Below are 16,242 nucleotides of genomic sequence, written 5' to 3' on the forward strand. Positions count from 1 at the left end.
ATGGGCACCAATTGTACTCCTTTGTTAGCTGACCTGTTGTTTATTCTTATGAAGAATATATTTTAAAACTTTTATGTGAGAAGAAAAAATATCTTGTTGTGGCCTTCAATTCGATCCCAATGAACACGAAATTAAAGACACCGCAGAGTCCTCAGACAGGATTATTTTAATTTCTCCATCGTCAACTTCCCATATTTGTGTAGCAATATTCCATTATCACCTGCATATGGGGTTTATATATCTCAACTGATTCGATATGCAAGGGACTGTTCTGCGTATGTCCAGTTTTTAAATCGAGGCAAGAAATTAACAAAGAAGTTGATGTTACGGGGCTTTCAACAGTCCCGTTTAAATTCAGTATTTTGCAAATTGTATGGTCGGTATAATGATCTAGTTTGTCAATACAACCTCTCATTGGGTCAAATGCTGACTGGCATGTTTTATATCCATTGTTAGGCCGTTTTTAGCACTAATAATTTGACTACGGATTATTTTGTTTATCTGATAAAGATATGGGGCTCACGGCGAGTGTGACCGTTCGACAAAGGATGCCTTCTCCTTAGCACCTGATCCAATCTCTGGTATGTCAAGGGGGCCGTGTATGCCCAACTCTATTTTGTATTCCTTATAGGAGTTATGAGATCTATCATTGTTCGTTATCTTCATCTTTTTATCAACAATATTCGTTTTCATTCACAAGTCAATTCAATGCAAGGTGAAGATAATGAACAGTGATCAATCTCATAACCCCTACAAGCAATACAAAATAGATAGTTGGGCAAACACAGACCCTTGGACACACCAGAGGTGGGATCAGGTGCCTAGGAGGAGTAAGCATCCCCTGTTGACCGGTCACATCCGCCGTGAGCCCTATATCCTGATCAGGTAAACGGAGTTATCCGCAGTCAAAATCAGTGTGCCTATATATATCCTAGTGAACTCAAATAAAAGACATCACAGAATATTCCACATCTGCTTTGTACTTAGATATTTTATTGAACATAGATGCTAACGGCAAACTAACAACTCGAATTTATGACAAATGGGATGATTTCAGCTTCTCTATCATTAACTTCCCATATCTATATAGCAATATTCTATTATCACCTCGACTTGCTACGCAAGAGCTTGTTCTGCCTATGATCGAGGCAAGCTACTTAAAGGTTGATTTTAGAAGGGTTTCAACAGTCTCGTTAAAAGTCGTCATTTCGCATATTCTATGCTCATTATAACGATCTAGTTTGCATTTTTACCTTTCATTGGATAAACTGCTGTCTGGCGTGTTTCTCGTCGGTGTGACCAGTCGACAGGGGATGCTCTCTCCTCCTAGTCACATGATCCCACCTCTGGTGTGTCCAGGGGTCCGTGTGTGCCCAACTATCTATTTTGTATTGCTTATAGGAGTTATAAGATTGATCACTGTTCGTTATCTTCACCTTGCATTGTTCCAAATTGGTTCTTGTAAAATTTCATTATTGTTCATATTTTGCACATTAGGAATTTTTTTTTTACATTGATTAAAGTAAGTTAACACCTCTTTATAAAATTGTAGAAGTTTGGTAAATATATCAAAGTTCTTTCAATCCGTACAATTAATTTTCAATATATATTCTAGATTTACATTATAAGCTCTTAAAGACCGAGTTTTTCGACCGGTCGGTTTACCTCAGGTAAGTTTAGTTGGGGGCGGAGCTAATTTTAAGCAAGTGTGAAGCCCCGAGGGAAGAATGGCAGCTTGTGTATAGCTTCCTGAATACACGGGATGTCACCTGTACGTTTTCGTAAGATAAATCATAAGTGCAATTATTTTTCTTGTGCATGTTATTCAAAATATTGATAATTTTTTTTAATAAATCAAACATGTGAAAGTACGATAAATTTATTTTGTAATTGAGGACGTTAGCCATTGAAAAATTAGGCAGAAAATTCATAATTATAATCATGATGAAATAAAGTAAACTATCTACAGCTAGTCCATTCTTTACTGCCACAAATGCCCCACGTAAGGCTGCCTTTCAAGGTTTGGATACCATGCTCGGACTTTACGAGTAACACAGTCAGGCATGATGTCTCTCTTGTATCCGTGCGTCTGCCAAACATACAGATTCCTACGAGAATCCCTTCGTACTGCGGCGGATTTTCTGGCGATATAACGATGATCGTCCCACACCCCACGATGACTCAACATAGTCCAGAATTTCTTATAAGTTTTTTCTGTTAGATTTATTTTTTCTGGACGGCACACCGGGATTTTCTGGCCACCAAAGTTGTCTGTGCGACTCGTCCATAGCGCACGGTCTACACCAACAGTCGGGACATTCAGCTCTTCCGGTATTTCCCTCAATAGCTGGTCCAGGCGAAGAGGGTACTTCCTCAGATATAACTTCTTCTTCCTCGGCATCCCAATCCCAACCATTGTGTGATAAAAGGGCCCTTACAGCGGATAATTTCTCTTCTGATAGAGTTGCGGTTACTTTTGTTGCCATATTTCGTCGTAAAATGACACTGATAACATTTCAACTGAATATAAACGGAATTTTAATGACGTATTTACTCATAATTAAAATTTTGATAATAATATATAAACACGACATTTCAAACGAGAGTCGGTACAGTCTCTTGAGCATAAAAGTCATGTCCATGTAAATTATGTTCTAACCATCCATAATTTTCTATCGCACCTCTTCCTAAACACAACCCATCATAATTTATTATAATTGATGTAATCATATGTAAGATTTTCTACTCAATACATTATATTTTGTGAATATAGATGTAATACAAAGCCATAATTTTCTTATCAAAACTTTCTCTATTGAGCTGACATACATGTACTACGCGGTAAACATCAAAAGATTTCACGGACGCCTCGATCGAGAGACGAGGTAGACAATGTATACACACGGATTAGTAGCTAAATGTCCATCAATTTCTAGCATCCAATCTGAAGCTAAATTTTTCCTGATTAACAGGGGTTTACAGACCAGGTAAAATTGAAGGCGGTGCTTATTTCCTCGGTCTTTAATAGTTGATGAAGGTGTGAACGTATAAAGTTGTGACCGTCAATTTTTATAAATCGCGGTATCCAGGCAGCTTTCAATGCGTGGAATTTAGTAAGTATATCTATTACTTCAATACCGCCATCTTCTATTTTACCAATCAATGTTTTTCTTTTTATTCTATCGTTTGACCTCAATAGAAAATTAAAAATAATTCTACATCGCCGTTTAATAAAAGTTTGACTTGGGAGAGGTAGGATAGATGCAAAATAAATCAATTTGCTTATGCCTAAAGTATTAATTATTTCAGTTTTACCAAAGATTGTAAGTTTTCTCTTTTTCCATGACTCAAAAAGTTTTTGCATTTTTTCACTTTTATCAATCCAGTTTATTTTATAACATTCTTCTTTATCTACACCAATATATATTCCAAGGCATTTTACAGATGATGTATTTACTTTTATTCCCTCCATTTTTTCTATGTTACGATGTAACCTACCTGGACCTGTCAATATACAGTCGGTTTTATCCACGTTTAGCTTTGATCCTACATGTTTGAAAAATTCATTGTTTTTAAAGCCTCCTTTAAAGATTCTACACTTGTAAGAAATAGTGTCAGATCATCTACATGATGAACATGTTTATACTCTTTACTAAATTCAGAGGGTTTAATTCCTAAAATTTTATCCTCTTTCTTTATCTTTAAGGCCAGTATATCTGCGACAAATAGATATAGAATTGCCGAAATAGGGCATCCCTGTCGTATGCCTCTCCACATGGGACATGTTTTTGAGATCCAGACATTGTTTTTTAATCGAAATAACGGATGTTTATAAAGAATTTTCATCCATTTTATAAAATTATGTTAAAATGATATTTCTCTAGAGTTTTAAATAAGAAGTTCCATTCTATTGAATCGAACGCCTTTTCGAAATCTAAAATGTCTCCTTTTTATACAGGAGGGAGATAACAGCAGTTCTCTGTGAAAAAGTCATTTGACCACTGTCAAATATTACTTTTAACGCTTCATGAAATAGGTCTTTTAATATTGGTAAATTTCGTTTGTAAGACCATCCAGTCCTGGAGATTTGTTTGTTTTTAAATTTGTTACAGCATCAGTGCATTCCTCAAGAGATGGGAACTGCTCACAATAGTTTGCATCGTTCTCACTCAGTACAGTTTCTAAATCAATAGACGATAGATAATTATTTGTGCATTCATCTGATATATTATCAGACGAGTATAGACTTTTGTAGAAATAACACATAGCACCCAAAATATCGTAGTTGTTTTCTATGCGAGTATCTTCATTAACTTTCAATTCTTTTATGACACTTTGTTTCTGCCTACTTTTCTCTAAATTTAGAAAGAATTTTGAACAGTTTTCGCCTTCCAGCATCGATTTTGATCGTGACCTCACGAAGGCACTTTTACATCTTTTGTCATATAACTTATCTAGTTCTGACTCTAGGTTATGTTTTTATGCCTATAGATACTATAAAAATCAAGCTCCTCTATTTTATTTATTTCTTTTTCTATTGATTTAATGCAATTTTTTGTATCTAGATTTGATTCTTTCGAAAACTGAATAGAAAAATCCCGAGATTTTATTTTGAACGTTTCCCACTTATTTATTGGGTCTAATTCTTCATTATGTAAAACTTATACGGTACCAATGTTGATGCACCAGATGCGCATTTTGACAAATAATGTCTCTTCAGTGATGTTCAACCGAAATATTTGAAATCCGAAATGACAATGAAGCTTTAGAGCTATTATAGGGAAAAACAGTGTGCCAAAAAAGTGGAGTCAAATTCGTCTAAGGATAAGAGCTATGCGTGAGGGAGATAAACTTTAATTTTGAAATGATGTATTGAAATTATGTATCTCATCGATAATTCTATGAATTTCTTTTTTATAGTTTAAATCATGTAAATGGGAGTTATTAAGTTTCCAATATTCATTTCCTTTTATTTCGTCTACTTAAAAACGTTATTTTAATGACCTATGGTCAGACATTTTTTTCGTATGATTATATTGTTTAAATCAAATGTAAATTTTCTATTCAAACATATATAATCGATTCTATTACTAGTGATATCCTCTGAATTACACCATGTATGACCTTTAAAAGTTGGATGTCTTGATTGCAAAGTATCATACAAATCAAAAGAACAAACTTTTTAAGCTTTGATGTACTTTGGTCATGAAAGTTATCTGTTTTACAGTTAAATTCCCTGCATATCATGATCTTGTCATCTTCTGTTATACCTTGTTTTTGCAAAAAAAAATTGTGCAATTTTTAAAGAATGTGCATCTTTCTTTTAAAGTGTTTGGTGCGTAAATATTTACAAGTGAAAATATTTTTCCATGTAGTTTTGCTTTTAAAAATAATCTTCTTCCGTCCAATGATGCGTGTTTTTCAATTATTTCTAGTTTTAATTCTTTTTTTTTAAAGAATGCTAACACCTCTACTAAAAGGCGAATCGTTAAAGCAATGAACCGATTTACCGAACCATCTTGAGTTATACTTAAATATATTTTTTCTCAATAAAGTGTTTCTTGTAAAAAGATAATATCTACATTCATATCATTTAACCATGTATGTAACTTAACTTTTTTTCGTCCGAGTTTAATCCTCGAACATTTACGGACAGTATTTCAAACCTATCCATTTAGGCTAAAATGTTGAGGATAAATACAGTAATATGTAAATACATGTATATGTATACAAGTTGAAGAAAGTTTGCATATCTATAAACTTGCAAAAAAAGATAGAAAAAATAGTTTTGTATAAGTTTTAGATAGTTTTGTATAAGTTTTAGATATCTAATTCAATTGTCCAGTTTCAGTCTGTGAATTGCGATATATGATTGTTACCTATCCGCTGTCATGGTCTGTGAGGTAGTAACAGATTGATCACATTCTTTTTTTGAATTATCACTATTTTCTGTTCCTGTTTCGGGAGTTTCGTCCAGTTCTCGGCTTTTTAGCATCGTTCTTTTGAATACTGCTGAGCATGTCTGAGATGTTCCTCTGGTCCGACAACTGAGTGTTCCTGGGGACGGATATTGATCGACTCGGGGGTCTGTTTTCACAAGCGATTTTGTGAATAAGCTTACTATTGATATTTTTGCCAGGCCATTTACCGTGATCTACGTGATCCGTTCCTATCCGATTTAAGACAGTGCCCCAGAAATTGTCGTAGACGGCTTCAGCAAGCATAGTGGATATTCTTCCACTTGATTATATTTAGCCTTTCGAATTTCCTCCATTACTTCTTCTCGCTTAGACAGAATGTTCTAAAACCATATTGTCATAATTTTGGAGTTTCACTAATTCTGGTTATTTCTTTATCTTGTATGCATGCTCAGCATTTATTGCTCTATACTGCTATCACAATGGGTAACGGGATATGTTTGTCAGCGTCCTACACTAGTGGTCGCCGATGTTCTCATGGGAATATAAGGGTTCATTGTTTATATTCCTGATTAAGGTTAGCCATTATCGGTGCTTAATGGCTGGGAACCTTAAAGTTTGAGTCAGTTCTGTATGGGAGTTTGATACAGATGCGTGTCAGTTCTGCACTGTAAGCAGATGGACTGATGTGTATCATCATCATCATCATCAATCCCGCGATGGGTGACGTCGTTGGGGAGGCAAGAGGGATAAAGCAGCAGAGACCCTTCTCCACTCGGTTCTGTCTTGGGCCGTTGTGATGAGTACTGGCATGGGTAGTGTGGTCCACTCCTTCACATTATCTGTCCAACTTTTCCTTTGTCGGCCGCGGCAGCGTCCACCCTCTACGGTTCTCTGTAGTACGGTCTTTGCGAGGCTGTCGTGACGTACGACATGACCAAGCCAGGCCATCTTCCGTCTCTTGACCATCTGTAGGAGGGTTTCTTAGGGGTCCACCAGGCTGGTGACCTTGTCTCTGATGAACTCATTAGTTTTGTGGAGCACGGTAGTGGATGCCGAGCAGTTTCCGTAGCCACTTGTTTTCAAAAGCCTGGACTTTCCTTTCGGTCTCAGCCATCAATGTCCATGTAGCACATCCGTACAAGAGGATGGAGATTACGAGAGACCTGTATAGGCTGTACTTTGTGTGGAAGTTGATGCTGCTCTTCCACATTCTATTGAGCCTCGCCATCGCTGATGTTGCTGTGGCTATCCTTATTCGGATCTCTCCGGTGCATGTGTCATCCTTGTATAGCCTTGCCCCCAGGTTTTTGAAGCTTGTCACTTTCTCTAAGGTCTCTCCGTTCATAGTGATGTTTGCACTAATGTCGCTTGTGCTGTTGACCACCACTTTGGACTTTTCTACGTTGACCTCCATGACATAGGTCCCTGCACTGTCCACTAATTTGTTCTGTATATTGAACTTCAACTATTTGTAGTTGTTCAGCATAACATGTTGTGTGTAAATATGTGTATATTTGTAAGTAAACTGTAAATATAACATCTGCCTTATTTTTAGACATTAGCAAATTACAATATACAATCAAGTATCAAATCCCCCTCCCTCTCTCTCTCTCTCTCTCTCTCTCTCTCTCTCTCTCTCTCTCTCTCTCTCTCTCTCTCTCTCAAACACACACCCAAATACACACACACACACACACATACACAAGTACTATTACATTCATAGAGTAAAGACTTCCACCCTGGTATATTTTTTATAACAGTATACTGATTTTTCAGACAAAACGCTTGTCATAGTTCGACAAAAATTCTTAAAATGCAATCAGCGAATCGTATCGAATTTAAACTAACCGTGGACGAGTTACATTTAAAACGAAAGTACGTTATTTCATAAGTGATATTAAGGACGCCCGGATAACAATAGATTTTGACTTGTTAATTTTTCCACTCAGTGACAGTTTCGCGCAAAACACTAAAGCAACAGATGCTGATTTTATCTAAGGATATATCATTCTAGATGGATACAGAAATCAACCCATGGCCCATTGTGTGTGCTATTGATTTTGGGACTACATACAGTGGATATGCTTATTCCATGCGTACTGACTATGAGAGGAATCCCCTGGAGATCGAAAGGAACCCAGCCTGGCTCAACGAAGGCCCAGGAACAATGAAAACGCCTACGTGTATTCTATTCGACAAGTCCAAAAACTTTCACTCGTTTGGGTATGAGGCTGAGAGGAAGTATGCATCTTTAGCAGAAAAAGCTCAAGAGGGACAAAATGAGGATGAGGACGATGACGAAGATGATGATAGCGACGAGGAGAAAAGTGGGAGTAGAACAAAAGACAATTTTAATGATTGGCTTTTCTTTCGGAGGTTCAAAATGAAGCTTTTCCAAAATGAAGATTCGACAGTGGTATGTGTCAACATGAATTGAATCATATTGATAACATTTTTATCGTACCTGCTTCCGATGTAATGATTTTTATCGGAAGAGAGTTCACAAAAGCTATTCCTCTTCCACGATCTTTTTTAGTTTTGTTTAGATTAAATGCACTCTATATCTCTGTAAAGAACATGTTTTACATTATTTCAAAGATTGGCTTCTCTTTCGGAGGTTTAAAATGAAGCTTTTCCAAAATAAAGATTCGACAGTGGTATGTGTCAACATGAATCATATTGATAGCATTTTATCATACCTGCTTCCGATGTACTGATCTTTATTGGAAGAGAGCTCACAAAGGTTATTCCTGTACCCCGATCTTTTTTAGTTTTGTTTAGATTAAATATACTCTATATCTCCATAAAGAACATGTTTTGCATTATTTCAAAGAAATCTACACCAAAAAGATTTTACAAAGTTCGTGTATTTACAAAGAAGCATACATCATAAGGGGACATCATTTAAGTTTCATAATAATATATCAATTGTAAACTGTTCTGTAACAAGCCTTCAGTTTTGGAATCAGAAACCCGTATTGATAACATTCCAAAAACATTGTAAGGAGAAAGTTAACTGATGTTCAGGATTCTCACTCCTTTTAACCTTAGGCATTTATTTGTCCTAGATTTCGACTACATGTTCATTCTAAAATGTGAATAGAACACATTTTAAACTACAGATATGCGGTACTATTTTCAGAGAAGAAGGAAGTTAAACAAATTACATTTGAGTGCAGAAAATGGAGAAAAACTTCCAGCTGTGAAAGTATTTTCAGAAGCCATAAGATATCTCAAAAGACACTTTGAAGGTTTATTGGAGAATACAACACTGCGACAAGATGGTAATCGAAACAACACTCCTGCAATATCAGCAGACGATGCAAAACGATTATCAGACGACAGTGAATGTACGAAGAACTCTAACGTTTTATCTTCGTCTGACGATATTTTGTGGGTTCTCACTGTTCCTGCTATTTGGTCTGACGAAGCCAAACAGTTCATGAGAGAAGCTGCTATTCAGGTACCGCTAGTGAAATGTTAAACCATTGCCAGCTGAATTGCGCATTAAATGTACCTGTTAGAATTTAAAGTAGAATAACGGACGGTTGATTAGTAACTTGACTATTTTGTGAAATGAATTACGATTATTATGATGTATGTATGCATTGTGAAACGAACATTTTAATTAAAGAAAAAATTCTATTTTAGGCCGGTATAGAGGATGATAAACTAATTTTGGCCTTAGAACCGGAGTCAGCAGCTCTGCTTTGTAAACAGTTAGCTCTGATTAGAGACGTCGAAGATATCAACATCAAGATGTTTGACACCGGAAGCAAGTTCATGGTGGTAGACTGTGGAGGTAGGGGATGGATCCTCGGTGATTTTGTATTTATACTTAGTGATGCATTTCATTCTACCTATAACAATCAAACGGATACTAGGTAAAAAAAAAAAATAAAAAAAAAAACTCTTCAAAACTGCTTCAATATGGCATACTGTGGATTCGCTGAAATTTGTCGGGGATGTGTTTCATGATTTGTTAATATTTTACACTTGTGGTAGGATTTGATTTCATGTACAGTATATGTTTTTCGTAAACTAAACATAATATAAATTGTGCATTTTCGTTGGGATTTGAAATTCATGGGATATCCAGGGAAACAGAATCCCACGAAATTGAATAATTCCACAGAAAATGTCAATTTTAGTTATTAAAAGTATTTTGTATTGTGCCATATGTTTGTAGGCGGTACAGTAGATGTAACAGCATATGAGGTGATAGACAGCAACTCTCTGAGAGAAATACACTGTGCCTCAGGGAATGACGTAGGAGGAACCAATGTCGACAGACTGTTCTTCGATCTGATACAAGATATTTTTGGGAAGAAAGCAGTCAAATGTTTCAAAGATAATTCCCCGTCTGATTATTTAGAACTGTTGAGAAGCTTTGAAACAAAGAAACGGGGCATCGAACAACGAAATCCCGATGAGGAAAAGGCTGAAACAATTACTTTTTCAAACCTTTCGGATCTTTTCAAAGAATGCAGCAAGGCTAACCAGAACAATGATAAAGCAGTATCCTCAAGAATACAAGAGATGGACTTGAAGAAGAAAATAAAAGCATTCAGTCGTGCAAAGTTACGCTTTGACGCGAATTATTTGATTGAGGCTGTCTTTGACAGCCCCATTTCGGCCATAGTAGGTCACTTACAAGATCTTAATCAAACTGAGAAGGTAGCTGAAATCGATATTATTTTACTTGTGGGTGGCTTTTCCGAATGTCCGTTATTACGGAAAGCTATCAAAGCTCAATTTCCTAACAAAAAAGTGATAAATCCGCGAGAAGGAAGCATCGCTGTGATGAAAGGGGCTGTTCTGTTTGGACACAGCCCCGAAAATATGATACGGAAATCCATTCAACTAGGACAGGTATTTCCATCCAATGAGACCCAGGGTATTATCCGGAAAAGCAAGGCGTATTATGGCGTCGCTACAGACGTCCCTTTTATTGACGATGAACATCCACAGATGCATAAATTTATCAGCGAGAGTGGAGAGGTGATGTGCACGGACATCTTTGATTGCTTGATTGAAAAAAACCAAGAACTGAAGTTAGGTACTGTCATAGAAAAAAAATTTTGTTCATCCAACTCTTTTGAGGCGAACGTTGAAATTTACCGATCTGACAATAACGTCCGTTACTGTTCTGATGAGGGTTGCAAAAGGATTGGACAAATTTCTGCAGAATTTCCAGAAGATATCCATTATTCTGAAAAAAGATTATTTAAAATCCAGCTACACTTTGGGTTTACGGAGAAAATAGCCATAGCTGTCGATCTTACAACACAACGATCTTGGAAAGTGAAACTTAACTGTCTTCTTTGATATTTTTCGAATTAAAGATGAATTACACATCATCGTAATGGCTGACGTCATTTTGAAACACAGATAAAAATATAAGTCTCACCAATACATGTATCTTCCTTTTCAATCTGATCGCCTATAGCTGGGTAGTTCAGCGGGATAACGCGTCCACTGTTCATCTGTAAATCATGGGTTGAAGTCTACACAGGAATTTTAATATTTTTACGTCACCCGAGTCACTCAGGTGACCTATTCTATTGGTCTGTGTCCGTCGTCATCCGTTAACAACTTCTTCATAAAAACTACTGGGCCAATCTTGACCGAATTTGGTATGTAGCTTTTGTAGTTGAAGAAGATTGGGAATTGAAAATTTCATTACCCCCACCCTAAGGGGCCTTAATTATGGGGTAAAAACTGTAAAATTGATGTATTTCTTTAGAAATCTTCTTCTTTACTCCTGGGCAGCTAGCAGAGAAAGAGGGTATATAGTAATGATGAGCAATTAAGGAGGTTTCTACTAAAATTGTATATTTCGTGACCCCCGGTGCAGGGGTTCTTGTGCAATGGCGTGGCCATATATTGTTACATGTATATAGTGAAAATAAATCATTCCTTTAGAAATGTTCTTCTCTACCCCTAGGCATCTAGCAGACAAAGTAAAAGTATAGTAATAATGAGCAGTGAAACTTAACTGTCTGCTTTGATACTGTTCGAATTAAGGAGGAATTGATAACACCTCATCATCATGGCTGACTTCCTTTTGAAACATGGATAAAATCATAAGTATCAGCTAGACTTGTATTTTTATTTTAAATACAATTATCTAGCTGGATAGCTCAATAGGCTAATGTGTCGATTACTGATCTATATCCTAGGTTTGAGTCAAGCAGCAATTTTATTTTATTCAGATTACTTTCTACTAAAACTGTATTTTTTAACTAAATAAATTAAATTTCAAAATTTTGATGATGTCTCATATAGATTGACGGTATTGTGAATGCTACGAAATTGATCGCTGTTCATTATCTTCGTCTTTCATGTACATGTACGTATGATATTTTATAATCAATTTTTATTCCACTTTCTTAACAATGTGCAAGTTATGAAGTTTTTTTTTATGGTTGTTGCTGTTATTAATAATTCCGCGCAGTCAACATCTTTTTGTAATGCCACCCATTGTCAAGGAATGATGACCATTGCAGCGTTCTCTCATGCTGTAGTGAAGGCGTGGTTTTATCAATCAGAACGTGATAGTATTTATTTTTAGATGTTTCTCAACCAATCAGAGTTATCTTATTTACATAAAAGTTTAATATCATGTTTTGTGCACCACTTTCCTTTTACTATTCTCAGTGTTTTTAGTAAGCCAAGATATTTGAACTGAAAACGCTAGACGTGTAGGCTATTGGAAACTAAATACGTCATTATTAAATGACGATTTTTTGTAGAAAGTTAAAGGATATATATCCAAGAAGAAATTGAAAATTGGAAAATAAATGACCCTATAGATAAATGAGAACATGTTAAACTATGCATCAAAAACTTGTGTACAAACTATTCTAAACATTTAGCTAACAGTAAGAAAAAACATAATGTTTATAAAAATTCAAATTAAAAAAAATAGAATCAAAACACTTCTCTGAAATAAACATGAACTATGAACGTATACTTGAGAAAGAAATTGATGATGATTATGCTGATAAATGTAGTGAAGCATACATACGCTCTTGGTCTATATGGATAGAAAGAGGAGAACAAAGCTCGTCTTACTTTCTAAACCTTCCAAAAAACCTTTAGATTCTTGTATTCCAACATATCTAAAGTTCAAATCTACACTCTGTATTTCCTACAAATATACTTCTACTACTGCATCCAAACTTTATAATCATAAACAAACTTGGTAGTGCCTAGATATAGACCATCTTATTCGCAATCCACCAACGTGTTCGTCTTCTTCATCTTCTTTCACCTATAGTCCTGCTTGACATGTCATTACTGGTGATGTTGATATAGTTGAAAATGAGGACCTCAAATCACTTGTTTTAAAAGGTTCTAAATACAGAGAACATCGGTCTTTCAATTGGCGACAGAACTTCATCTCTATTATGAATTCTGTCGAAGATTATGTCCGACAATGGGCTAAATATGGAAACAAACTTGATACATTGTCAGAATGGATTAAACGTATAAGAGGAATATTAAAATTCCGCAATAAACACATCAAAACAAAAGTACATACCATCTATCCTACTGTGTTTAGTAAACCAGGAGTGATCAAAGATATTAGATAGGTTACATAAGAAATATGTTGGTTCCAGCTGACAAAGCTTGTAACAACATTGTCTTTGTTTGTATGGCTCATTATTACAAGAAAGGTGAAGATAACTGTCTTTAAACGAACTTGGTATTAATTTCACTTTTGGTGATCCTACTTATACTCACTTCCCTTTCAAAACATCATATTCTTCAAACCCATGCTTCAATTGTAGATTCATTTAATATCCCTGTCAATGGGTCGGATGAATGATTTATCGTACCTATACTGGATTCCTAAACTTCATAAAAACCCTTACAAAAATATACCTTTCAGGATCCAGTAAATGATCTACCAAGCCCCTATCTTTGCTCCTCACGAAAATATTAACAGCTCTGAAGGAGAAACTTCAAACATACTGTGAGACTACATATGACAGAGTTGTGTAAATCAAATGTGGATTCTAAAAAATACTAAAGAACTTTTACTAAATTTGAAATTGCTAAACTTTCGCAAATCAGCAACATCAAAACGCGTGACTTTTCAAAACTTTGCAAGACCATTCCTCTTGATAAATTGAAGACTAGACTTTTTTTACATTATAGACAGTTGCTTCTCTCAACAAAAATGGAAAACGGAAATATTCATATCTAGTTATCAGTCATCCAAAAAATTACTTTCTTAAAAACCACTCTGATTCCACGCACAAGTACTCTGAAGTTGAAATAAAAGATATGTTGGAGTTCCTCATTGACAATATATTCGTAGTCTTTGGTAATCAGGTCTTCCAACATTCCATTGGAATTCCCATGGGCACCAATTGTACTCCTTTGTTAGCTGACCTGTTGTTTATTCTTATGAAGAATATATTTTAAAACTTTTATGTGAGAAGAAAAAATCTCTTGTTGTGGCCTTCAATTCGACATTTAGATATATCGACGACGTTTATTCATTAACAATAATCATTTTCATTCATAAGTCGATTCGATATATGCCAATGAACGCGAAATTAAAGACACCACAGAGTCCTCCAACAGGATTATTTTAATTTCTCCGTCGTCAACTTCCCATATTTGTGTAGCAATATTCCATTATCACCTGCATATGGGGTTTATATATCTCAACTGATTCGATATGCAAGGGCTTGTTCTGCGTATGTCCAGTTTTTAAATCGAGGCAAGAAATTAAGAAAGAAGTTGATGTTTCGGAGCTTTCAACATACCCGTTTAAATTCAGAATTTTGCAAATTATATGATCGTTATAATGATCTAGTTTGTCAGTACAACCTCTCATTGGGTCAAATGCTGACTGGTGTGTTTTATATCCGTTGTTAGGCCGTTTTAGCACTATGAATTGGACTATGGATTACTTTGTTTACCTGATGAAGATATGGAGCTCACGGCGGATGTGACCGTTCGACATAGGATGCCTTTTCCTCCTTGGCACCTGATCCAATCTCTGGTATGTCAAGGGGACCGTGTTTGCCCAATTCTATTTTGTATTCCTTATAGGAGTTATGAGATCGATCATTGTTCGTTATCTTCATCTTTTTATTAACAACATTCATTTTCATTCACATGTCAATTCAATATATCCTAGTGAACTCGAAATTAAAGACACCACAGAATTTTCCATATCTGCTTTGTACTTAGATATTTTATTGTACATAGATGCTAACGGCAAACTAACAACTCAAATTTATGACAAACGGGATAATTTCAGCTTCTCTGACATTAACTTCCCATATCTATATGGCAATATTCCATTATCACCTGCATATGGTGTTTATATATCTCAATTGATTCGATACGCAAGATGTTGGTCTGTTTATGATCGAGGCAAGCTACTTAAAGGTTGATTTTAAAGGGGTTTCAACAGTCTCGTTAAAAGTCGTCATTTCGCAAATTCTATGCTCATTATAACGATCTAGTTTGCATTTTTAACCTGTCATTGGATAAACTGCTGTCTGACGTGTTTCACGTCGGTGTGACCGGTCGACATTGAATGCTTACTCCTCCGAGTCACCTGATCCCACCTCTGAAATATCTAGGAGTCCTTGTTTGCCCAAATCTTCATTTTGTATTCCTTATAGAAGTTATATTCACCTTTTCTATTGTTATCTTCTGATCTTTGACTATGTTTTATTCTGAATGTCTTAATTGAAAAAAAAAAATCATTTGTAAAACATCTCTCCATTTCTTTAACATCTGTTTGAACAAAAGGAAAAAAATTGAAATCAAATTTATATGAAAAATACATTGATTTTATTGTTCGGGGTTTTTTGGCTTATTTTACACCTGGATCACTAAATGCCTTTTCCCTAAATATCGGTAGTGAGGAGTTGTGAGAGAAACGACCGGCTTGCTCCATGGGCTAAGAGTAACAGTCACATGAGATGTAACATGTTTAAATGAGAGACGGAGACAAAATTCTGTGTCGGCTACTATTTCATTAAAGGAAAATTTACAATGTTGTCTTTCAATTTCAATTTGAATTCTAACCTTACACAATTATCAAAGTTAACTAAAGAAGTAGATGTTCATACTGTTCATCCATAGCCAATTTCACTGGTGTGTTATTCATCCTTAGGTTGTATCTGAAAACCCATGATTCTTACTTCTAAATGCCGAGCGTTTAGCAAAGGAGGATTCACTACCTGTGTTTGACGCCGCCATGGCACGAAAGACCTCCCATTTACGAAGTGGGCGTTCTACCACTGAGCTACCACGGCTGCCAACATGAAATGAACAAGCTTCACTG

General features: G+C 35.7%; 1 protein-coding gene across 1 annotated transcript; it reads left to right on the top strand.

Annotated features, from left to right (window-relative positions):
• Positions 1–7,770: 7,770 nt before the first annotated feature.
• Positions 7,771–12,548, top strand: LOC130050390 (heat shock 70 kDa protein 12A-like). Its single transcript, XM_056150393.1, has 4 exons — positions 7,771–8,337; positions 9,064–9,384; positions 9,573–9,723; positions 10,111–12,548. Exons 1-4 carry the CDS (start codon positions 7,936–7,938, stop codon positions 11,247–11,249), a joined length of 2,013 nt encoding a protein of 670 aa, XP_056006368.1. The 5' UTR covers positions 7,771–7,935; the 3' UTR covers positions 11,250–12,548.
• Positions 12,549–16,242: the final 3,694 nt, after the last annotated feature.

Source organism: Ostrea edulis, chromosome 9 (assembly GCF_947568905.1).
Source record: "Ostrea edulis chromosome 9, xbOstEdul1.1, whole genome shotgun sequence".
Taxonomy (NCBI): domain Eukaryota; kingdom Metazoa; phylum Mollusca; class Bivalvia; order Ostreida; family Ostreidae; genus Ostrea; species Ostrea edulis.

What these genes read in the sequence shown, in the direction of transcription:
- LOC130050390 (XM_056150393.1), top strand. Translation starts at nt 7,936, where the DNA reads ATGGATACAGAAATCAACCCATGGCCCATTGTGTGTGCTATTGATTTT. An exon ending in TGAGAGAAGCTGCTATTCAG is followed by an intron (nt 9,385 to 9,572) that starts GTACCGCTAGTG and finishes ATTCTATTTTAG; the next exon opens with GCCGGTATAGAGGATGATAA. An exon ending in CATGGTGGTAGACTGTGGAG is followed by an intron (nt 9,724 to 10,110) that starts GTAGGGGATGGA and finishes ATATGTTTGTAG; the next exon opens with GCGGTACAGTAGATGTAACA.